The sequence below is a fragment of the Sorex araneus genome, chromosome 5 (assembly GCF_027595985.1).
Source record: "Sorex araneus isolate mSorAra2 chromosome 5, mSorAra2.pri, whole genome shotgun sequence".
Taxonomy (NCBI): domain Eukaryota; kingdom Metazoa; phylum Chordata; class Mammalia; order Eulipotyphla; family Soricidae; genus Sorex; species Sorex araneus.
The window spans coordinates 116,105,562-116,127,202 of record NC_073306.1 but is presented as its reverse complement, the minus strand read 5'-3'; the positions used below and the strand labels follow the sequence as shown (position 1 = coordinate 116,127,202).

Sequence of the window (21,641 nt, the reverse complement as noted above, 5' to 3'; positions counted from 1 at the left end):
AGGATAATTAGATGGAGGAGGAGAAATAAAACACTGGAAAGGCCTTGTATAGACCAATAATGAGGGGACGGTGGTCACAAATATCATGAATTGGATGCCCCCAACTTGGAACTCTCTGCACCCTAGTCCTTTAAAATGGACAATAGTTCCCATTTACAGTAAGGCCGTGCGTCTGGAGATGGAGGGTGCTGCCACGCTGGTTTTTTAGCTCCTCCCTGAGAACTGCCTCTGAGGGCTCACTCCTCCCAGCCATGGGTGCTCACTCAGGCCGTGCTGAGAACTTCCCTCGTGGGGCTTTGCCTTCTGCCATCTTCACATCTCCTTGGTTCCCCCTGCTGCCATGGCTGGCTCTGGGGTTCTGGCTTCTCCTCCTCAGGGTCTCGGGCATGCAGCCAGGCTGCTGTAATGCTTCGAGGGCAAAACCCAATTCCTCTTCCCAAACTCTGAGTTCCCTGGGGGTCTCTTCCTTCTCCCTCCCACCTCTGTTCCCTATCCCACGGCCCCCAGACAAGATAGGGTGAACAGAGTGAGAAACAGTTCACTGTGAAAGGGAATGGCTTTTCGGGGGTTTGGTTTTGGTTTGGCTTTTAGAACACAATCAGCGATGCTCAGGGGTTACTCTTGCCTCTGAGCTCTCCAGCCCCGAGGGAATGGCATTCTGGAGCACCTCTCACCAGCTGGGCCTTCCTTAATGTCCACGGCACCAGAGTCAAGGGGGGGGGGGGCCCGCCTCTGACTCTCCCACATCTACCAGACCTTATGTTGTCTGGCTCTAGTTCCAAGACCTGGATGAGCCACACGACTCAGTGCCTGCACTGGGATCCAAGCAATCTCAGTCAATTCTCAGCAGAAGAGAAAAAAGCTCTAGTCCGACTCCTGCCATCAGGAAGAAAGGGAAGCCCTTTTGTTTACAGCCTTGGAAAGATCCTTTGCAGGTCTGAATCTGGTCCTTTGGGGGGTAAGACCTAAGAATCAGAGACCCTTCCCATGTCCCCTTTGAGCCTGGGGGTGCACAAGCATGAAACAGGGGGCACAGGGGCCGGAGTGAAAGTCCGGCAGGTAAGGCGCTTGCCTTGCATGCGGCCCACCCAGGGTCGATCCCTGGCACCTCCAGGAGTGATCCCTGAGTACAGAACCAAAAGTAACCCCAGAGCACTGCCCGGTGTGGCTCAAATTGGCCCCCACCAAAAAACACCAACCAAACAGAAAAAAAAAAAAAAAGAAAGAAAGAAAGAAAAAGGTTGTCTCCGGGAATTCTTTTTATCCTTTTACCAGCAGGTGGAGCCCACTCCGCATCCCTCTGTTGGCCGAGCCCTCGGAGCACCGGGCAAGGAAGTTCCCAAGGCCAGTACTCTGAGCAGGCAGAGAAGACTGCAGGGTCCACACCCTCCCGCGCCATCCCTGCCCCCTGCAGGCCATTCCGGGGACTGCAGGGCCGGGCCCGCGGGCTGGACCGCCGCTCCCGGGGCGCTCGGGGCCGGGCTGGGGGTCGCCCAGGCGGGCGGCGGCGGCAGCCTACAGGTAGTTGTCCTCGGCCGCGTCGCCCGCGCCCGGGGAGTCGTCGTGCGCCTCGGCGTCCGTGCTGTCGTCGTCCGGGGCCAGCGCCTCGATGTCGTGCGTGATGTCGGCCAGCAGCCGGTGGAAGGTCTGCGCGGCCGGCCGCTGCCCCGCGCCGTCGTAGCTGCGCACGGCCGACGCCGACGTGGAGCTCATGCTGCGCTTGATGCGGCCGAAGCTGTCGGTGAGGATGCCGCCGTCGCGGATGCCCACGCCCTCCAGGAAGCCCTCGAAGTAGCTGATGTCCTGGTCCGGGATGAAGGGGCGCATCCCTGCCGGTGCAGGGACCAGGTGAGTCCCGGGGCTTGCGGGACTAACCCCTCCCGAGACCGGAGTCCAAGAGCCAGCAGAGACCACAGGGATGTGGTGACCCGCACTGCGTGACCTTCCTACCGCTCCTCGTGCCATGACAAGGGTCAGCGGTGGGGCCAGGAGAGAACTGCTCCGGGCCTGACCTCCCTCCCGTGGAAAACAGAGAGAGACTGAATCCTGTCCCGAAGCGAGGACTTTAGCACCATGCACACACAACTTGTTTCCTTCGACTGCTTTTACCTTTTTAATTTTTACTTTTAGCTTTTTGGGTCACACCTGGCGATGCACAGGGGCTGCTTCTGGCTTTGCACTCAGGGATTACTCCTGGCGGTGCTCCAGGGACCATATGGGATGCTGGGAATCGAACCCAGGTTGGCTGCGTGCAAGGCAAACGCCCTCCCCGGCTGCACTATTGCTCCAGCCCCTTGGACTGCTTTTAAGTTAGGTTGCTACTTGCTTCTGTAACTTAAGGACTTTGCTTCACTGAGCCTGTTTCCTCATCTGCAAAATGTAGGGGCAAATCATACTTTCTGCTTCCCAGAGGGAGGACTTCCAATGAGATGGTGCTTGCCACACGGTACTTGCCACATGCCTGTTGGCTTACTATTAGCCCCCCTGTAGCTGCTGCTCTTCACCCTTCTTACTCGTGTGTGACCTGAAACTACTTCCTGAACCCCCTTGAGTTGGATGGAGCTCCGTCTTGGGCTCAGAAGGGAAGAAACATCCCCAGACTTGCTGTGAAGAGGAAGTGGGTGTGCACGCGTGCTCTGTTCTTCCTTAGGGGGGGCTGGGACCACATCTTGTGGTGTTTGGGGGCTATTCCTGACAATAGAAGTACTCGCACCCCAGCCTCCAACATGCAAAGTGAGTTGAGCTCTATCTCCCTCCCTCCCTCCCTCCCTCCTTCTCTCTCTCCCTCTCCCTCCCTCCCTCCTTCTCTCTCCTTCTCTCTCTCCTTCTCTCTCTCTCTCTCACTCACTCTCTCTCTCTCTCTCTCTCTCTCTCTCTCTCTCTCTCTCTCTCTCTCTCTCTCTCTCTCCCCATCTCCCCCTCGCCCCCTCTCCCCATCTCTCCCTCTCTCTCTGGCCAGCAATGCTGATCTTCTCATCTCCATGCTCCATCTAGCACGTTCTTCCCCCTTTCGCTCCTCTCCTCTAAGCCCCGGGATCTCACTGTCTCCCCTTACAGAGGGACAAGGAGTAAATCACCACACTCACCCACCCCTCGGGTCCAGTTCAGACTTTCAGGGCCCCTAGAGGTTTGGGCTTGACCCGGGAGAGGTGCTTGGGGGCGGGGCGAGGGCGCCGCGGAGGCTTACCGAGGAGGAGGAACTTCCGCCGGTCCCCGTAGAGCTTCAGCAGGCCTGCGCAGTAGTCCTGGATGGGCAGCCCGAGCCGGTACTCTCGCAGCAGCAGCGCGAACTGCTGGATCTCGGGGGGCCCCAGCTTACTCCTCAGCTGGGGGGACACACTGGACATCAGCGGCAGGGAACAACGCCCAGCCCCCAAGTGCTGTGGAAGAAAAGCCCCCCAGCCCTCTCCGAGGGCCTGTTTGGTCAGGGGTCCGCTCCAAAGGCTTCCCTGGCCCACCAGAGAGCGTGCGGACCACTGCAGAGGCATCTGATAATACTGGAAGGTCCGAATCCTGGAACACCAGAGCGGGCTCTCGGGCTCGGACATGAAAGAGGCAGGATTCTCTTAACAGGTACCAGCCTCTGGGGCGTTCCCTGCAGTGGTGTTCTAAGACCGCTCCAGGTGGAAATACACGACAAAGTAAAAGGTGTTTTGTTGTTGTTGTTGTTGTTGTTGAAATTTTTGGATAGATCCTCGAGTTGGGTAGGTCTTGTGCATCACAGATGGACAGGGCCCTTCAGGAGTCCTGGACCCCTCCCTGCCGCGCCAGCCCCTCAGCCCTGGGGCATGCACCTTCCCAGTTTACCGTGACCATGTAATCCTGCAGCTGCTCAAGGCTCAGGCCGCTCTGGTCGCTGCTGCTGCAGTGGGAGCCGTGGAACGAGGGCGTGGATGTGCCACTGTAACAGGCTTCGAATGTGTCCTGGGAGCCATTGCTGGAGGCACAGTGGGGGCGAGGAGGCCCTTAGATCCTCTCCCAGTGGTGGGCTGCAGGGGGAGGCTCTGGGTCCCGACAGCCCTGAAGCTGGTCTCCCTCTGAGCTCAGGCCAGGTCGCTCGGCCTCTCTCCCCTCACGCTTCACCTCTGGCCTTTGTACGTGCTTTGCCTCTGCCTGGACTCGTCCCCCCTCCCACCTTTCGCTCAGCTCCTGGTTACTCATCATCAGATCTTGACTGTCACTTCCTCAGTGAACTTCCCCTGACCTTCCCGGACAGGAATCACAAACGAGCCAGAGAAAACCCCAAGGGCTGGAGTGCAGGCTGGGTATGAGGGAGGCCCAGGTTCCATCCCTGGTACCGCACGGTTCCCTAAGCACTACCGGGAGTGACTCCAAGCAGCGTGGTGGGAATAGCATGGGAGCACTACTGGGCGTGGCCCTCCAAATCAAAACCAGGGGCCAGAAAGGTAGTACAGTGGGTAGGGCACTTGCCTTGCATGTGGCCAACCTGGGTTCAACCCCCAGCACCCCATAGGGCCCCCCAAGTCCTACCAGGAGTGATCTTGGAGTGCTGAGCCAGGAGTAAGCCCTGAGCACCAACAGGTGTGATCCAAAAACCAAATCCAAAACAAAATAAAACCAGAACACGTGGTCACCAGGTCCACAAAGTTCACCAGGTTTACACAGGGCTTCTTGGGCCCCTCCATGTCCCCTTAACTTCCTCCCACCCTCTCTCCCTCACCCCGACCACAGTCTCCAGGGGCCCCTGGCTACTGCTCAGACCAGAACGCCTCCACCCTGATGCTCCCGCTGCTCAGGGTTCTCTCTCCCCTTTAATCTCCACGTCCCAGTTCAAGTGTCACCACCTCTGAGGTGCCCTCCTGTCTTCCCGGGAGGGTTCAGATGTCCCTCTCTTCTGCTTAGTGCTTCTCAGCCCTGCAACTCGTGCCCGTGGAATAGTGGCTCCACTGTCCCGGCACTGGACTGTTGGCCAGCCCGAGCAGAACCAGGTCTCTCTGCCCAGTGCCCGTTTACGAGAGTCCCTAATTTCCCTCCCACGCATCCGTAGCACACGCACAGAGCCGGGCCCAGGGCAGGCTCTTGACAAACAGTGCTCAGAAAAACATCAACCTCAGGTTTCTGTCTCCTGGAATGAATGTCCCAGCACCGTAAGGTTTCCATTCTTACTAACAAGGCGGCAGTGTTGCTCGATGGCGAGGACGGTGGGCTTCAGAACCCGCCTGCCCGGGTCTTTTCCCAGGTGTGGGACTTTCTAGCAGCCTGACCTCCCGCCCACAGTGGCTCGCCACAACCCCACAGGAAGGCAGAGTCACTTTCCCGCTCTGTCTGGCTTCTCAGGGGTCTTGGGAACATTGTGTGTGCACGCGTGCGCACAGGGTGGGGTGCGGGTGGGCAAGGACGGCGTCCCCAGCACGAGCAGTACCCACAAGGAGCTGCAGCAGCTGAAGTCGGCGTCGTAAGCGTAGGTCCCGTCCGTGCGGCAGCTCTCACCTGGGGCCAGCAGACAGAGGGACAGGCGTCAAGGCAGGGGCCCCAGCCCTGCTCCTGGGGCCCCAACCTCAGGCCCTGGGCCCTGCTCCCTCGGGGCTGGGGTGGAGACTGGGGCATGGTGGGGGGAGGGGAGAGGGGGAGGATGCAAGTCTGAGGGTCTCAGCTTTCACTGCGAGCTAAAGGGGCGGTCACGGAAGTTACCGACCTGGCCCTGCCCCTGCCAAGATACTGATTCCTGCTCCCCCCCAATGTCTGGGAATATCTGTTGAAGGCGCGGACAGCTTGAAATATGCATTGAGTGGGCGCCTTTATTTGATCATGATCCCCATGAGAAGGACTGGATTATTCGTTTTCCCAGTTCCCAGGCATGGACAAAAAGGCTGTTAGCTCCCTGGGGTGGGCGACCTCGCAGAGGGAGGCTCCCTCAGGGCCCTGCAGGGGCCGTGGGGAATGAGACTGTTTCAGAGCAAAGTCGCACAACCAGACACATCCGCATCTGACCGCTCAGTCTGCCCTGGACCAGCTCTGCGACGTAAGCAGCTACTGGTCGCACTGAACCACAGTGTTCTCAACTATAAAATTAGACTCAGAAGGTCCAACAGCATTCCTTCATCCATAAAAACAAACAAACAAACAAACAAACACCTTATGACTTGAGTATCTGCGCTGCCCCTGGTCTCCAGAAAGCACAGCAGATACAGTAGCAAGCAGGACAGATGCGGGTGCCAGGAGGGTTAAGGAAAACTTGGCACATCATAGTTGGAGCTGAATAATAACTCCTACTGACTCATCTCAGCCCTTGGCTGCACACAGGAACCAGGACCCCTGCTTCTGACCCAGCGGGGTAAAACAGATCAGTGCACAGACAGGGCACGTGGCTAGGATCCTTCACAGGGCACCAAACAGAGAAGAGGGAGACAAGATTCCACTCCTAGGACCCTTGTCTGAATCTGGGCACGGGGACATCTCACGAGGAAGCTGTTTGAAGCCATCGTGAAAACTGACACCTGATTTGAACTCCAGAAGAGACTGTGATTGCCATAAAGATCAAAACCCCCTAAAAAAGTTTTTTAGGTTTTTTTTTTTTGGCTCTAATCTTGGGGCACTCCCCTGTCCTTTAAGGCAATTTCACAAGGCAGGGGGGAGATAGATCACTCACTGCGGCTGCAGAGCCATGGTCGCTCGGGAGTGGACATGTAGTGGTAGCCGGCCCGGTCCACACACTCGATGCTCTGGTCCCCGTAGATGATCTGGAAGACTTGGCAGATGAGGGCACAGGATTCCTCAGCAGCATCCTGATCCAGGGTGGGGACAGTGGGCTCAGGTCCTCCCCGGTGAGCAGATAACCCATTTTCATCTTGGGAGTGCAATTCAGGGAGTCACACACACACACACACACACACACACACACACACACACACACACACACACACACACACCTTTAAATCCAGTCTGAGGCCATCAAAATTATTCCCCATCCCAGGCAACTTGTAGTGCCTTTGTAGAATCCAGTGACAATTCTAACTCTTCTGCCTTGAAAATATATACATACCCCAAATTCCAGGAAATTCCTGGACTCTTCTGATGCTCATCTAAAAATAAGCCCTCATTTAGTCTGGTTTTCAGGGAGGACACTGAGGCCCAGAGAAATAAAGTAATTAGCCAGGGCTAGAGCCCAGATCTCCAAGTCTAAGAAGTAGAGGAATAATTAAACGCACACGTTTAATTTTAGTTTTAATACAGTTCCTATTACTGGATGCCATATTTAGATCTGAGCTTCCTGGTAGCCACAGAGAAATGTAAGCAGGAAAACCACACACATTTCAGCCTCTGATAGAAGACAGGAATTGGGGGATGGGTTAGGAGCTCAGGGATCACTCCTGGTGGTGCTCAGGAGACCATAAGCGGTACTAGGGACCAAACCTGAGTCGGCTGCCTGCAGACAGTATCTCAACCCCTTGACTATCTCTCCAGCCCAGATGAAAGAAATATCTTAAGTTCTTGAGTGAAACTTTCTTGGGAAAAAAAAAAAGGTCCTAGGTATAAATGAAAAGGTAGCTGAGGGTCAGCATTTTAGGATGGAGGAATGGACTGTCATCAGACAGAGATGGATCCTTGCAGAGCCCCTAAAAACAGGGAGGGGTGCGTACTTCCTGCAGATAGACTCTAGAGCTCAGCAGTGGGGAACGGGGAGTCATGACGGTGCTGTTCTCACAGCAGGTTTCATGACACTGGTTAATCCTGGGCTTGCTATTGCTAAGAGATCAGTTTTTTGGGGGTGGGTTTGTGTGTGTGCTGGAGTGATGGCATGGATGGGGTACGGCTGGGTGAGACAGTGAGTGTGAAGAAGTAGATGCATTATCATTGTTTTCAAAAGAGGGTCCCCTGACTTGTGGACACGGTGGCTGTGAGGCGTAAGGGTGCGGCGCTGAGGCCCTGCAGGGCCTGGGCCTGAGGAGCAACAGGCTGTGAGAGGGGCTGGCAGCTAACATGCGGGCCCTGCTAGTGTGAGGTGGTGAGTGCCAGCTCCGATGCCACTGCCAGTGCCAAGCCCGATCCTGGCAGCTCTGCGAGTTATGATCCTTGGCACTGTAATCATTTCTTTTCTTCTTTTCATTTTTTTTTGGTTTGGTTTGTTTTGGGGTCACACCGGCCTTGCTCAGGGTTTACTTCTGGCTCTGCACTCGGGGATCAATCCTGGTGCACTGAGGAACCATATTGGGTGCTGGGGGAACACACCCAAGTTGGCAGCGCATGCAGGGCAAATGCCCTACTTGCTGGCTGGCCCCTGCAGTCAATTCTGGAAGTACCTCAGCCAGGTGTGTGGAAGCACTGCAACCAGAATGTGAGCCCCCGTGAGCACTGTGGTCAAGCATGGGAGCACCACCACCAAGCATGGAGAAGGAGTTCTAGTCATCACAACATCAACAGAGGGAAGGAAGGGATTAAAACAAAACTCTGCCACTGTAGCACTGTCATCCCGTTGTTCATCGATTTGCTCAAGCGGGCACCAGTAACGTCTCCATTCGTCCCAGCCCTGGGATTTTAGCAGTCTCTCCTTACTCGTCTTTCCCAATGATTGGAGGCTCTTTCAGGGTCAGGGGAATGAGACCTGTTATTGTTACTGTATTCGGCATATCAAATCCGCCAGGGGGAGCTTGACAGGCTCGTGCAAAGGTAAGGATGGAGAAAGAAAAGAATAGCCAAAACAAACCAATATATATATATATATATATATATATTATTGGTCCCCTGATATATATGTATATATATAAATATATATAAATATATATATAAATATATATATAAATATAGATATATATAAGATTGGTCCCCTGAGCATGCCAGGAGTGACCCCTGAGCACAGAGCCAGGAATAAGCCCTGAGTACCACCGGGTGTGACTCAAACCAACTTCCAAAATGTAGAAGGCCAGAGAGAGAGTACAGTATGTATCCGATGCTGGCCTGGCAAATGACTGACCCCAGCACTGTAGACGGTTCCCTAAGCACTATCAGGAGTGAATCCTGAGCACAGACCAGAAGAAGCCCTGAGCACTGCCAGTGGAGGCTCAAAACTAAAACAAAACAAGACTGAGCAAAGGAGGAAGAGAGTGGCCATTCATTACAACAAGGACCCCAGGGAGGAGCGGGTTTGAGGGAAAAAATTGGGAGCTCAGCTTTGGGCTGGTTAGGTTTGTGAGACTAAGTGTAGAGGCTCATCTGGAGATTGGGTGGGAAGGGTTCAGATCTGGGGAGTTCTGTGTTTTAAAAGTCACAGAACTAGGTACAGTGCAGGAGGGAAGGCACATCCCTTGCATAGAGTCCCCAAAGCACCACCAGGGGTCATTCCTGAGCACAGAGACAATAACTAACTAACTAACTAACTAACTAACTAACTAAATAAATAAATAAAAGCTCTGAGCACCACTGGGTGTGGCCCGAAAAAAGAAAACCCAAACAATCAAAAACCAAACAATCAAAAGTCATTGGACCAGGGGCCGGAGTGATAGCACAGCGGGTAGGGCATTTGCCTGGCACGCGGCAGACCCAGGTCCGATTCCCAGCATCCCATATGGTCCCCCAGGCACCACCAGGAGTAATTCCTGAGTGCAAAGCCAGGAGTAACCCCTGAGCATTGCCAGGTGTGACCCAAAAAAAAAAAAAAAAGGCACTGGACCAGAGAGCACAGAGCGATGGGTGTTTGGAGGAAAGAGGCTCCAGCCCACCCCACCACACCTGTCTTATTTCCACAGTCCACACACAGAGGGCACTGGGAGCCCGGGCTCAGAGGAAATGCTTAAAGCACTCAGGCCTTGAAACTGTTTGCTAGACCCTGCACTCCCTAGGGAAGGCTCCAACTATGCTTCATGTTTCATCCCTGAATCCATAGCGCCGAGCTCCATGCCTGCCCTTGAAGCCGGCAATCGGTAAAGAGAGCCAAATAGAAAGCAAGGCAGGTGGGCTTTCTCTTCAAGCCCGTGTTCTCCTGTGACACGCCTCTCACTTGCTTTCTCTGCGTTTGCTTGCTTGCTTATTTGCGCTTTGAAACTCCTGTTCTCTCTTGAAGCCTTATTTCTTTCCTTCTCCTTTGCCCCACGCCCTTTCGTCCAATAAGTACTGTCTTGCTTTACTGGAAAAAGCAAAGCAAAGCAAGCAAGGGCCAGATGTGGAGGGGAGAGAGGGCCAGCACCCAGAGTACAGGCGCTGAGTTTCTGCTTTCCAATGTTGAAATCATCACCTGTGCTTCCTGTGTGACTTTGCACAAGCCCCTTAGTCCCTGAGCCAGTTTCTGCTCCATAGAGGGGACAGAGGCACGTCTGTCTCTAGGAGACAACGTGGCGATGAACTGAGTTAATGCTGGTTCTGTGTCTGGTATGGGGGGGGACTGGTTAGCGTCCTTATGATTTCTTATTGTGGTCAGGACAATGGCATCATTGGAGCAGTAGCAGGGCTAGACTGGTGGAGAGTGTTGGATTAAACTGTTTTGATTTTTTTTTTCCTAATCCTCCAGGGACAGCAGGGGGAGGTGTCCTGAGGGTGCCCGGGGCTTAAAGGCCTCTTGGTTTTTTTTTTTTTTCTTTTTGGGTCACACCCAGCGATGCTCAGGGGCTACTCCTGGCTTTGCACTCAGGAATTGCTCCTGGCAGTGCTTGGGGGATCATATGGGATGCCGGGGATCGAACCCAGGTCGGCCGCGTGCAAGGCAAACGCCCTACCTGCTGTGCTATCGCTCCGGCCTCTTAAAGGCCTCTTGGAGTCTGGCACAAGGTAACCGAAGTCCTTGCACGGTCAAGAGCGGCGTGGTCCCCAGGAACCTCGTGAAAGGGACAGCGTGTGGAGGATTGGGGCAGAGTCCTCCCGCTCGTCGCGCTCGCCGTGCGGGGCGCACCGGCGCGTGGTGTCCTGGGGCTCACCCTGTTGGCCACGGCCAGGATGACAAGGTTGCAGTAGGCGTCAGGGCTGGGGTCCTGCGGGTCCAGCGGGTTGGAGCCCGGGTGCCGCCGCTCCCAGCTGCCTCCGCCGCCCGCCTGCCTCCGCTCCCAGCTGCCGCCCGGCTTGCCCGCGCCGCCACCGCCGCCGCCGTGTCGCCGCTCCCAGCTGCCGCTGAACGTCTGTCGCCGCTCCCAGCTCCCGGACGCCCGCGCCCCCGCGCGCTGCCGCTCCAGGCTGCCGCCGCCGCCGCCCGCCGCGCGGCTCTCGGAGCCCGCGCCCCCGCCCCACGCCATCCTCCAGTCCAGGCTGCAGATGGTGTGGCGCCGCTCCGTGGTGCCTACCCGCCGCTTCTCGGGCGCCGCGCCCGGCGGGCCGGGGTCGCGCGCCGAGCCGCCGGGGCTGGCGTCCACACCCGCCGGCACCGGGTCCACGCCCAGACCTAGGAGCGCCGGGGTGACCGTCAGCCTCTGGGGATCGGGGCTCAGCGGCCCGTCCAGATGCTGGGGGCACCTCCCCCGCCGCCCCGGGTCCAACAGCATCTGTCCACGCCCCCGACTGCTGGCCCCACCCTTGCCCAGCCCCTGGACGCAGGCCCCACCTCCGTCCTCGCCCCTGACCTCAGACCCCCGACTCTGTCCCCGACCCTGACCTCAGGCCTCACTCCTGGCCCCTCCCCTGACCTCAGACCCCACTCAGTCCCTGCCCCTGGCCGCAGGCTCCACCTTGTTCCCGCCCCTGACCTCCGAGCCCCACTGACCCTGCCCCTGACCTCAGGCCCCAGCCCTTTCCCCGCCCCTGACCTCGGGCCCCACCCCTGGCCCCTCCCCTGACCTCAGACCCCACTCAGTCCCTGCCCCTGGCCTCAGAACCCCACTGTCCCCACCCCTGACCTCAGGTCCCACCCCCTAGCCCCTCCCCTGACCTCAGACCCCACTCAGTCCCTGCCCCTGGCCGCAGGCTCCACCTTGTTCCTGCCCCTGACCTCAGAACCCCACTGTCCCCGCCCCTGACCTCAGGCCCCACCCCCTGGTCCCATCCCTGGCTTCAAAGTCTTGCAGCAGGACCCACCCCACTCCGGTTCTTGCGGGTCCAGCCTTCAGCCCCAGGCTTTCCCCTGGCTTTATCCCGTCCGCTGTTCCCTCCCGCTCTACCCCACCGCGGAACCCCAGAACTGAAGACGATGGCCCGCCTGCCTCCACCGTCTCGTCTCAGGACTGGATCTCAGTCCTGGGTTCCAGGATTTGGGGACCTTCTCTTTGATTCGGCTTTCCAGCCCCGCCCCCAGACTCAGACCCTCCTCCCTTGGGCGTGGTCTGACGCCTCTCACCAATCACGAGCTCCGCCCCTGGCATATGGCCCCGCCCCCAAGTCCTACTTCACCTCCTGGCCCGGTGCCATCCTAGCCTCACAGTACGCTGGCCACGCCTCCTCGTCACGCCCTTTAACTTTGCTCCCAGTCAGTCCTAGCAGGATTCTACTTCTCTTAACAGATTCTTCCAACACCTCCGTCCTGGTGGAGTGTCAGGCACCCCATACTGCGTCCGCCTCTTTGGGTTCTGTCTTTTTATATTGTCATGTGCAAACAGGTTATGCAAACGACCTGCTCTAGCCTTGTGGTACCGGGCTTAGTCCTTTTTCATCTCCCCATCATCATCCAGCCTCAGGTCCTGCCCACGGTTTCTACCCTTGCCAGGCTAGACCCATCTCCTGGCCCTGTCCCAGCTCCCGCCCCGCCCTTTGTACCAGTTTTAAGCACTAGCAGGTGCAGTGCGTCGTCCTGCAGGTAGGAGGCGGCGGCGATCTCGTGCGTGGGGATGCGTAGGATCAGCTCCTCGTTGTCGCGCCAGGTGAGCAGCAGGCAGCGGGCGGACAGGCTCAGGATGCTGTCCTGCTCCGCCGTGGTCTTCAACGGTAGCTCTTTCAGCTGCTGCATGGGTAGGCCGGGGAATATTTTGAGTTCCCGGAGAGGGAGCGGTGGGGAAGAGGAAAGGGAGCAAGACCCTGCCCCTCCCCCAGGGCCCCCCAAGCCTCACCCTGGCCGTGTCCAGCAGTTGCAGGAGCTCGTCCCGGCTGGAGGGATTCAGTGAAGATGTCACCCAGGTGAGGTGGCCCAGGAACTGGATGGGAAACGGAGGAGACTGGTGGGCGATGGGCAGATAAACATTACCCTGAAACCTTAGAAGTCCTGACACTGTGCCTTTAGACTGAGATTAGAACTAATGAATTATTAATAGCCTGGTGATTGCTATCATTAAGGGGGTTGTAAGAAGGCAGACAGTCCTGAGAGTCGTGTGAATGAGTACGCTCATTCATATTCCCTTTAAAGATGAGAGGCAAAGGCACTACGAAGCCAAATCATCTGCCAGATATTTTATAGCTCAAAGAGGCAAAACTGACCTCCACATCCCCAGGTCCCGCTGCTAGCTTAGATTGCTCGAACACAAAGTTCTGTAGGTAGGAGAGAAGCAAAGACAGTCTAGTGGCCTAAAGGAACCACTCATAGATTCCTGCTTGGCTGGAGGGGCCCTGCCACCCCACACACGGCTGTCAGATGATTGTACAAAGTCCCTTGGCCCCTGAGATCCTGTCACTGAAGTCAGAGGGAAAGGAAAGACTTGCTGTATTAGGTCAGTATGGAAAGTTGTCAGGAAAATAAGGTTCCCCGCCAACAATCCAATTCTTCATTCTCAGGTTTAGTTTAATGTTGTCACCTAAATGTTGTTCAATCTGATACTTTTGTTTTCAGTTTTAGTTTTCCAGGTGAACTCCACCACTTTATCTTTATTTTCTAGGGAGTATCTCCTAGAAAATATAAGATCTGGCTAAATTTGAAATCCACGTGAACAATTACTTTTTTAAAAAACGTTTTTAAAGGGCTGGAGTGATAGCATAGCGGGTAAGGCATTTGCCTTGCTCGCGGCCGACCCGGGTTTGATCCCAGCATCCCATATGCATGCCAGGAGTATTCCTGAGTGCATGAACCAGGAATAATCTTCGTGCATCGCTGGGTGTGAATCAGAAAGCAAAAAAGAAAAAAAGAGGGGGTTTAAAAAACTATTTTTAGTTCCATGCAATTATTTTGTGGGAAACTGCGAGGTTTTGGCCATACCTGGCAGTGCCCAGGCCATACTCCTGGCTCTGTGCTCAGAGCTCACTCCTGGAAGTGCTCTGGTCACCAAGGCAAGTGCCCTGCCTGACCCCCCCCCCTTCTGGCCCCTCTATGCAATATTTGAGACATATAAATACCAAAAAAGTGTAAATCATTGCTTATCAAAAATTCAAATGTAGGGGCCATGAAGATAATACAGTGGGTAAGACATGTGCCTTGTATGTGCCTGACCTGGGTTTGAACCCTGGATTCCTTATAATCCCTTGAGCACTGCCAGAAATGACCCCTGAGTGCAGAGCCAAGAGTAAGCACTGGGTACTACTGGATGCGCCTCCTCAAAAAAAAAAAAATTTTTTTTTTCAACGTAAGTGGGCTCCTGTTTTTGCTAAATCTGCCATACCTACCCCCATCTAAATCTTCCTTGCTGACAAAGACTCACTATCGCGCCTTCATGGTGTCCCTAAGCTAGGAGCACCTTGACATGGCCTGAGCCATTGGGGGGTTGCAGCCCTGGCTTCCTGTAACCTGGACACTGTGTGGGTTGCAACAACGTCCGTGCACTCAAACCTCCCAGGAAGGTGTGGCGGCTCCATGCACAGAGCACTTTCCGGTCTGTGCTCCCCAGAAGAATCCCCCACCCTCTGCAGGGATGGGGACGCTGAGAGCCGGAAGTGGAGGTCTCGGGCAGAGGGTGCACAGCAGAAGGCAGAGCGCAGCCTGGCCTGGCTGCCCTGCCTGCGGTGGATGAGGGCTGGTGAGCGGGAGAGCAGGAGCTCGCCTGATCACATCCCGACACACCATCCTGCTTAGTGATGCCTGCCTCCGAAGGAGCCCCGACAGCAGGGCGGAAGCGGGAAGGTCACTCCGACCTCCCCCCTCCCTTTGCCTTTCTTCACTGAGAGCAGGGGATAAATCTCCTCCTGGGGGGACTGAAGACCTCCCTATCACCGATGCAGAGAATTTAGGGCTGCGATAAATCTTCTTTCACTGGGTGTTACCCTCCCAGCTCAAATTCTACTGCCTTGACAAAGCTTCGTGAATGTTTCTTTGTTTAAAAGGAATAAGGAATAAGGACTCCCTTCTCCTGGTCACTGCTTGGGGGTTTTGTGAAGGATCTCAAATTGTAGATGTAAAAATTTTTGAGACACACAAAAGAATCTCGTAACCAAACAGCTCACTGCAGAGATGCCACTGGGCCTTGTGCCAGGCTGATTTCACCGGGGTGCCTCAGACGGGAGCAGATGTTGCCCCTCCACCTGTTCCCTTGGCATACCGGCGGCTGCCAACTTCCAGAACTCAATGAAAAGCCCAAGAACACGGGTCCAGTGACTGCAAACTCCAGGCCTCAGTGGACAGGGGGTGGGCCGGGCCTGCTCATCTCCCCACCCCTATAGGACCCTGGATATCAAGCCCGTGAACTGCCTCCGGCTGCTATGTGAGCTCATTAACAGCCATGACCCAGAGACACACAAAAGAACCTCAGAACCGAGCAGCTCACCGCAGAGATTTCTCCAGACCCTAAATATCTCAAATGTTAGAACTCTAGGAGGCTGCACGACATCTTCTGCTATTCCTAACAAGCAATGCAAAATAAATTATCTAGCATATGCCTTTTTGGCAGGTTTGAGTGGTGGTGGGAAAATTCAAAATCATGGCGGTGGGAAGGTATAATGATGGTGGTGGGACTGGTGTCAAAATATTGAATGCAATCCATTATTGTGCAACAACTTTATGAAAATAAAATTTGAATTTTTTTTTTCACTGTGTCATGTCCCACGCCTCTCTTTGTCAGTTCCTCTTGCAGGCCCTCCCCCGCTGCACACTGCACTCCTCACCTAAATGTTTTCTCTCCAGGACCCCGGCTTCTCATCCTGCACATACCTTAACCTCTTTCTCTAGGTAGTCGCACAGCAGAATCTGGGGGTCGATGAGGTAGTCGGGGGGGTAGAGGGGCATCGAATGCAGAGGCCTGCGGCTCACGTTGCTCCGACAGGCTGCCCGGCGTGCTGCCTTGGGGAATACCAGCCGACGGATGGGTGACACAAAGCCCTGGGGGAGGAGTGAGGGGGGGCAGACAGTAAGAAAGTCAGCAATGAGCCGCTCTATCAAGCACTCACCTTCCTTGATTTGGGTGAATGGGGGCACACCAGCAGGTGCTCAGGGCTTACTCCTGGCTCTGTGCTCAGGCATCACTCCTGGTTGTGCTCAGAGAACCATACACAGGGCCAGGGATCACAGTGAGCCTGGCCACATACAAGGCAAATGACTTAAACCCTGTTCTGTCTCTCCGGCCCCACCTTCCCTGGTTTAATTCTCACAGATTTTCTGTGAACAGGAATACTTCTGTAACCCCCATTTTAGAGATAGAGAAATGAAGCCTCAGAGAGGGAACAGGCTGACCTCAGTAGTTAGTGCTGAAAAGTCTGGTCCTAGGGACTCCCTTCTAAACACCCAGCCGAGTGGGGAGGTCCTGCCAGGGCACCGGATCCCACTGAAGGAACGGACCCAGGCTTCAGCAAGACAGAGAAAGGTTGGGGCTGGAGCAATAGCACAGCGGGGAGGGTGTTTGCCTCGCACAGGGCCGACCCCGGCATCCCATTTGCTCCCCCAGCACCACCTGGAGTAATTCCTGAGTGCAGAGCCCCAAAAACCAAAAAGCAAAAAAAAAAAAAAAAAAAAAAAAGACAGGTTAAAATTTTACTTGTGTAGGGCAAGCTACCGAGAGTATCGAGCCCACGTGGCAGAACCCGGCAAGCTACCCGTGCGTATTGGAAATGCCAAGAACAGTAATAATAAGTCTCTCAATGAGAGACGTTACTGGTGCCCACTCGAACAAATCGATGAGCAATGGGATGAAAGTGACAGTCACAGGGGCCACAAGCATTTGTTAAGCTGTTTTCTTGCTTTGCTAATTATTAGATATAAAAAATGCATTAGTGGACTAGAGATATAGTATAGGGGTTATGGCATTTGCCTAGCTTGTGGCTAAATCTACTACCTGGTTAGAGTTCCAATATTACATACGGTTGGTTCCCCAACCACCATTACCAGGCATAACCCGTGAGCACAGAGCCAAGAGCAGCCAGGAGTAGCTCACCACTGGGTGTAGCCCATGACCACAAAAAATACACTGTAGCACTGTAGCACTGTGGTCCCTTTGTTCATCGATTTGCTTGAGTGGAGTTGGCACCAGTAACGTCTTCATTATGACACTTATTGTTACTGTTTTGGGCATATTGAATACGCCACGGGGAACTTGCCATGCTCTGCTGTGTGGATGGGATACTCTCGGTAGCTTGCCAAGATCTCCGAGAGGGACGGAGGAATCAAGCCCAGGTCAGCCACCTGTAAGGCAAATGCCCTACCCGCTGTGCTATTGCTCCAGTCCAACTGCATAATAATTTTATTTTTCTTTTTCCCCCTCTCGGGGGGTGGATGGGGGTGGAGACAGGGAGAGTTACACCCAGCTGTGCTCAGGGTTTACTCCTGGCTCTGTATTCAGGGGTCACTCCTGGGGGTGCTCAGGTGCAAGTTAATAAGTTTGCAGTGTGAATTTGCATAAAATTGAAAATTTTATAGAGAAAACTAATGGTGCAAATTCCAGGCCCTTCGTCCAGCTCTTGACATCAAGATCTCAGAAGGAAATTGGAGGGTTGGGAGTGTGGGCAAGTATAGTGTCACATGCTATGTGTGTGAGGTCCTGGGTTCAGTCCCTGGAACTATGTGGTTTCCAATCACTTTAGCAACAACCAAGGAAATTGGAGCTCTGCTCTAGAGCAGGGCTCCTTAAGGGCTCACACCAAACCCCCTTCAGCCTAAGAAATGCAACACGGACCATAACTGCCAGAAACACCTGATTCCTGTAAAAATGAATTACATTTTAATTGTTGCACATTCAGAAACCTTTTTTTTGGGGGGTAGGGGTCACACCCGGCATTACACAGAGGTACTCCTGGCTCTGCACTCAGGAATCACTCCTGGCGGTGCTGGGGGACCATATGGGATGCTGGGGATCGAACCCGGGTCGGCTGCGTGCAAGGCAAACACTCTACCTGCTGTGCTATCACTCCAGCCCCTCAGAAACCTTTTAAGGTGACAATTTCTACCCCCTCCCGAAGCCCCCACATTCAATTATGCAACCCCCTATACGGTCATTACCCACAGTTTAAGAAGTTAGTCTGGATCCAGAGGATTGAGACAAAGTTTTGCATGCGGGAGGCCTGGGTTCAATCCCCAGCACCATCCAGAACCCTGAGCACCACTGCAAGCAACCCCAGAGCACTGAGTGAGCAGTCCCGGTACACCTTTGGGTGTGGCCCCCAAACGAGCTAACACAGACCGAAAACACTGGCCCGGACGCAGCGAGGTGCTAAAGCAGCAGCTCTCCAGTGGGGCTCTGGGATCCACAGCGGCAGAGCCCCCCAGGATTTTGAGAGGCAGACACACCTCTACAGAGGTGTCATGCTCCCTGGAGATGTATTCAATCCGAACTTGGGGCTGAGGCCCTGTGATCTGTATTTTCTTGATCACAGCAGGTGATTCTGACGCATGCCCAGCTCAAACTGTGAGCCTCCTCCCCAAGGGTGCCCAAATGAAGTGCCTGGAAGCTCTGAGAACAAAGCATCTGGGGTATGGCTTCCCAAGCAGAGGGCACAGCAGATGCACAGGCCCGGGGCCTCCAGCGCTGGATGAACACCAGCACGAAGCTGAGCGTGGAGGAGCTGATGCAGTCGGCTGGTGGCGAGGCCTCTCCACAACCATGTCACATGGGCATGTGGATGATCTTGACCTAAGATCAGCCAAGGCTCTGGCAGGCTCAAGAGACATTTTTAGTACTCCTATAACTGCTTCGAGGGTTCCAATTTGTGGATAGTCCCCAGATTTAATTTAGCCCCAGAAATAATCCATCTGAGCGAACTATCTTTTCGTTTATTTGTTTGCTTGGGGCCACAAAGAACATGCTCACACCTTACTCCTGTCTCTGTGCCCAGGTTTCATTCCTGGCAGGGCTCCGGAAACCATACGGGGTGCCAGGGATCAAACCAGGTCAGTCATGTGCAAATGCCCTACCTGCTGTACTATCACTCTGGCCCTGGGGGAAAAAACCAACTTGAACAGGCAAGAGAAAGTCTGGGGTCTTTTCTTCATGCAAGTCCTCCTCCTCTCTCCTTGAACCTCAAGCCCCAGTCCCATTCCTTAGCTCTGGCTTTAAAAAGCAAAAGGAGGGGGCTGGAGAGATAGCACAGCGGGTAGGGCGTTTGCCTTGCACGTGGCCGACCGGGTTCAAATCCCAGCACCCCATATGGTCCCCTGAGCACGGCCAGGGGTAGTTCCTGAGTGCAGAGCCAGGAGTAATCCCTGTGCATCGCCAGGTGTGACCCAAAGAGCAAAAAAAAAAAAAAAAGCAAAAGGAGGGCTGGAGCAATAGCACAGCGGGTAGGGCGTTTGCCTTGCATGCGGCTGACCCGGGTTCGATTCCCAGCATCCCATATGGTCCTCTGAGCACCGCCAGGAATAATTCTGAGTGCAGAGCCAGGAGTAACCCCTGAGCATCTGCCGAGAGTGACCCAAAAAGCAAAATAAATAAATAAATAAATAAATAAATAATCAAAAGCGAAGCTTGTTTGGGGCTCCTTTACATTAGAATTTACATCCAGAGAGCTTCTCCAGACTTACCTCATTCAAAAATACGTTGCCTCCTACTAGGTGGCCTGCTGTTAGTTTGCTAGCTCAGCACCCCTCGAGCCTAGATGGGTAGGGGAGATTTCCTCTTTGCCTCTCCACTGAGGTTGGGGCTGAGTGCAGAAACGGTCATTTGTGGAACTCTTGAATGCCAGAATGGGTTTAGGACTATGCTGCTTGTGCAAGCATGTGCGCATGCGTGAATGGCATGCAGCCGTACCTATTTTTGTCTGCTGCCCCAAATATTTTGTCTATAGTCCCAAATATTCCAGCTCTACCCAATGCCCTGCAGATCAATCTCCTTTTGATTGATCTGCCTGCACCTCATTCCAAGTACCAAAAAGGTCCCTTACAATTCTCATTCGTCACGTCCTTTATTACCACCACAGGGCATTGGCATATGCTGTTTTTCTCTGCCTGAAATATGCTTCTATCTCCCTTTCTTTCCAGCATCACAGCTAAGGCTCAAGCTGACCTATGTAGGGCTAGGTCTCCTGCTATCTCATCTCTCAGATTTTTTGGCAGCTTTACGTTTACTGACATTGGGCAAGGTTTTGGACTATATCTGGCAGTGCTCAAGGACTATTCCCAGCTCTTTCTCCGGGGGTCACACCTGGGGACAAGGCATAAAACCTGGGCTTCCTAAATGCAAACTCTGGGCTTAGCCCATTACCCTACCTGTTCTGTCTCACCTTGATAGTGTGATAGGGGGGAGGAGGGACCTCCAGGGCTAGCTGAGAGCAAAGACAGCCGAGGGAGATGCACAGAGAATCAGACTAGAAAGCCTGGGGTGGGTCACACCCTTCAGGACTCAGGGCCTCCTCCTGGCTCTGGGCCCTGGACTCGCATGGGGGGCTGGGGAATAAGCTGGGTCAGCTGTGTGCAAAACCAGCGCCTTGACCTTGTGTTACGCTTCTAGGCTCAGAGTAGAAAACCCGTGAGTCAGAGAGGGATGAAGAGCAGACCGTGCGGCCCAGTGCGGTGTGCTCGATTGGAACCCCTCTGCACAGAGACTTCGGAATGAGGGTCTCAGCTTCTCAGCACAGCACCGCCCAGACGAGGTCCTGACCGGGAAGGGGGATGGCAGTGGGGCCTGTCTGTCCCTCCGTCTCAGAAGGAGGTGAAGGGAGGCACGAGGAACCCTGGAGAAGCCTGTGGGGTGCTCTCCCTAATGGCTCCATGTCTCCCGGTTTCTCTAGAAGGTTCCCTGATCACTCCAGGCAGGCACTGGGAGTGGAGACACAGGTGAGGGGCTTTGGAGCCCGAACATCTGACTTCCCAAGAGTAAAGGGGGGGACGCACCTTCCAAGGGAGAAGAAAGTTCCTCCCGAAGCAGCTCATTATCCATCACCCCACCCCCTGCACCGCCCCCCACCCCGGCTTTCGCTCCCCCAGCTCCAAGGACGCCTCTCCCGGTCTCCCACCTACCTTTTTCCCTTTCTTGACTTCATATTCCATGGTGCAGCGTTCCCTGTGTGGCCACTGTCCCTGCGCCCCCTCCGCCTCTCCCCCACAATCCCTTTGTTCTTTTTCCTGCCTGGTCGGAAACTCCACCAGCCTCGCAGTTCCTGCCCCTCCTGTCTGACAGTGAGGGGGGCTGGGACACACTGAAGGACTCAGCCTGGGGACCCACTGGCTGGCTGAGGAGTGGCCCTCCGCCAGGAGGCAGTTTCGGGGCCTTGGGAACGGAGGAAGGTGGGGAAGCGACCTCTGAATTTATTTTATTTTATTTATTTTTATTTTATTTTATTTTATTTTTTTGCTTTTTGGGTCACACCCAGAGATGCACAGGGATTACTCCTGGCTCTGCACTCACAAATTACCCCTGGCTGTGCTCAGGGGACCATATGGGATGCTGGGAATTGAACCCGGGTTGGCCAAGTGCAAGGCAAACGCCCTACCCTACGCTGTGCTATCGCTCCAGCCCCACGACCTCTGAATTTGGAGTCGGAAAATCCCAAATCCC

At 54.7% G+C, this 21,641-nt stretch overlaps 1 protein-coding gene across 1 annotated transcript; it reads right to left on the bottom strand.

The window, feature by feature from the left end:
* Nucleotides 1–1,250: 1,250 nt before the first annotated feature.
* CCM2L (CCM2 like scaffold protein) lies at nucleotides 1,251–21,536 on the bottom strand. Its single transcript, XM_055139532.1, has 10 exons — nucleotides 21,104–21,536; nucleotides 15,875–16,042; nucleotides 12,918–13,001; nucleotides 12,628–12,811; nucleotides 10,866–11,323; nucleotides 6,611–6,746; nucleotides 5,388–5,451; nucleotides 3,808–3,937; nucleotides 3,188–3,326; nucleotides 1,251–1,829 (listed from the first exon to the last, which is right to left on the bottom strand). Exons 1-10 carry the CDS (start codon nucleotides 21,131–21,133, stop codon nucleotides 1,516–1,518), a joined length of 1,707 nt encoding a protein of 568 aa, XP_054995507.1. The 5' UTR covers nucleotides 21,134–21,536; the 3' UTR covers nucleotides 1,251–1,515.
* Nucleotides 21,537–21,641: the final 105 nt, after the last annotated feature.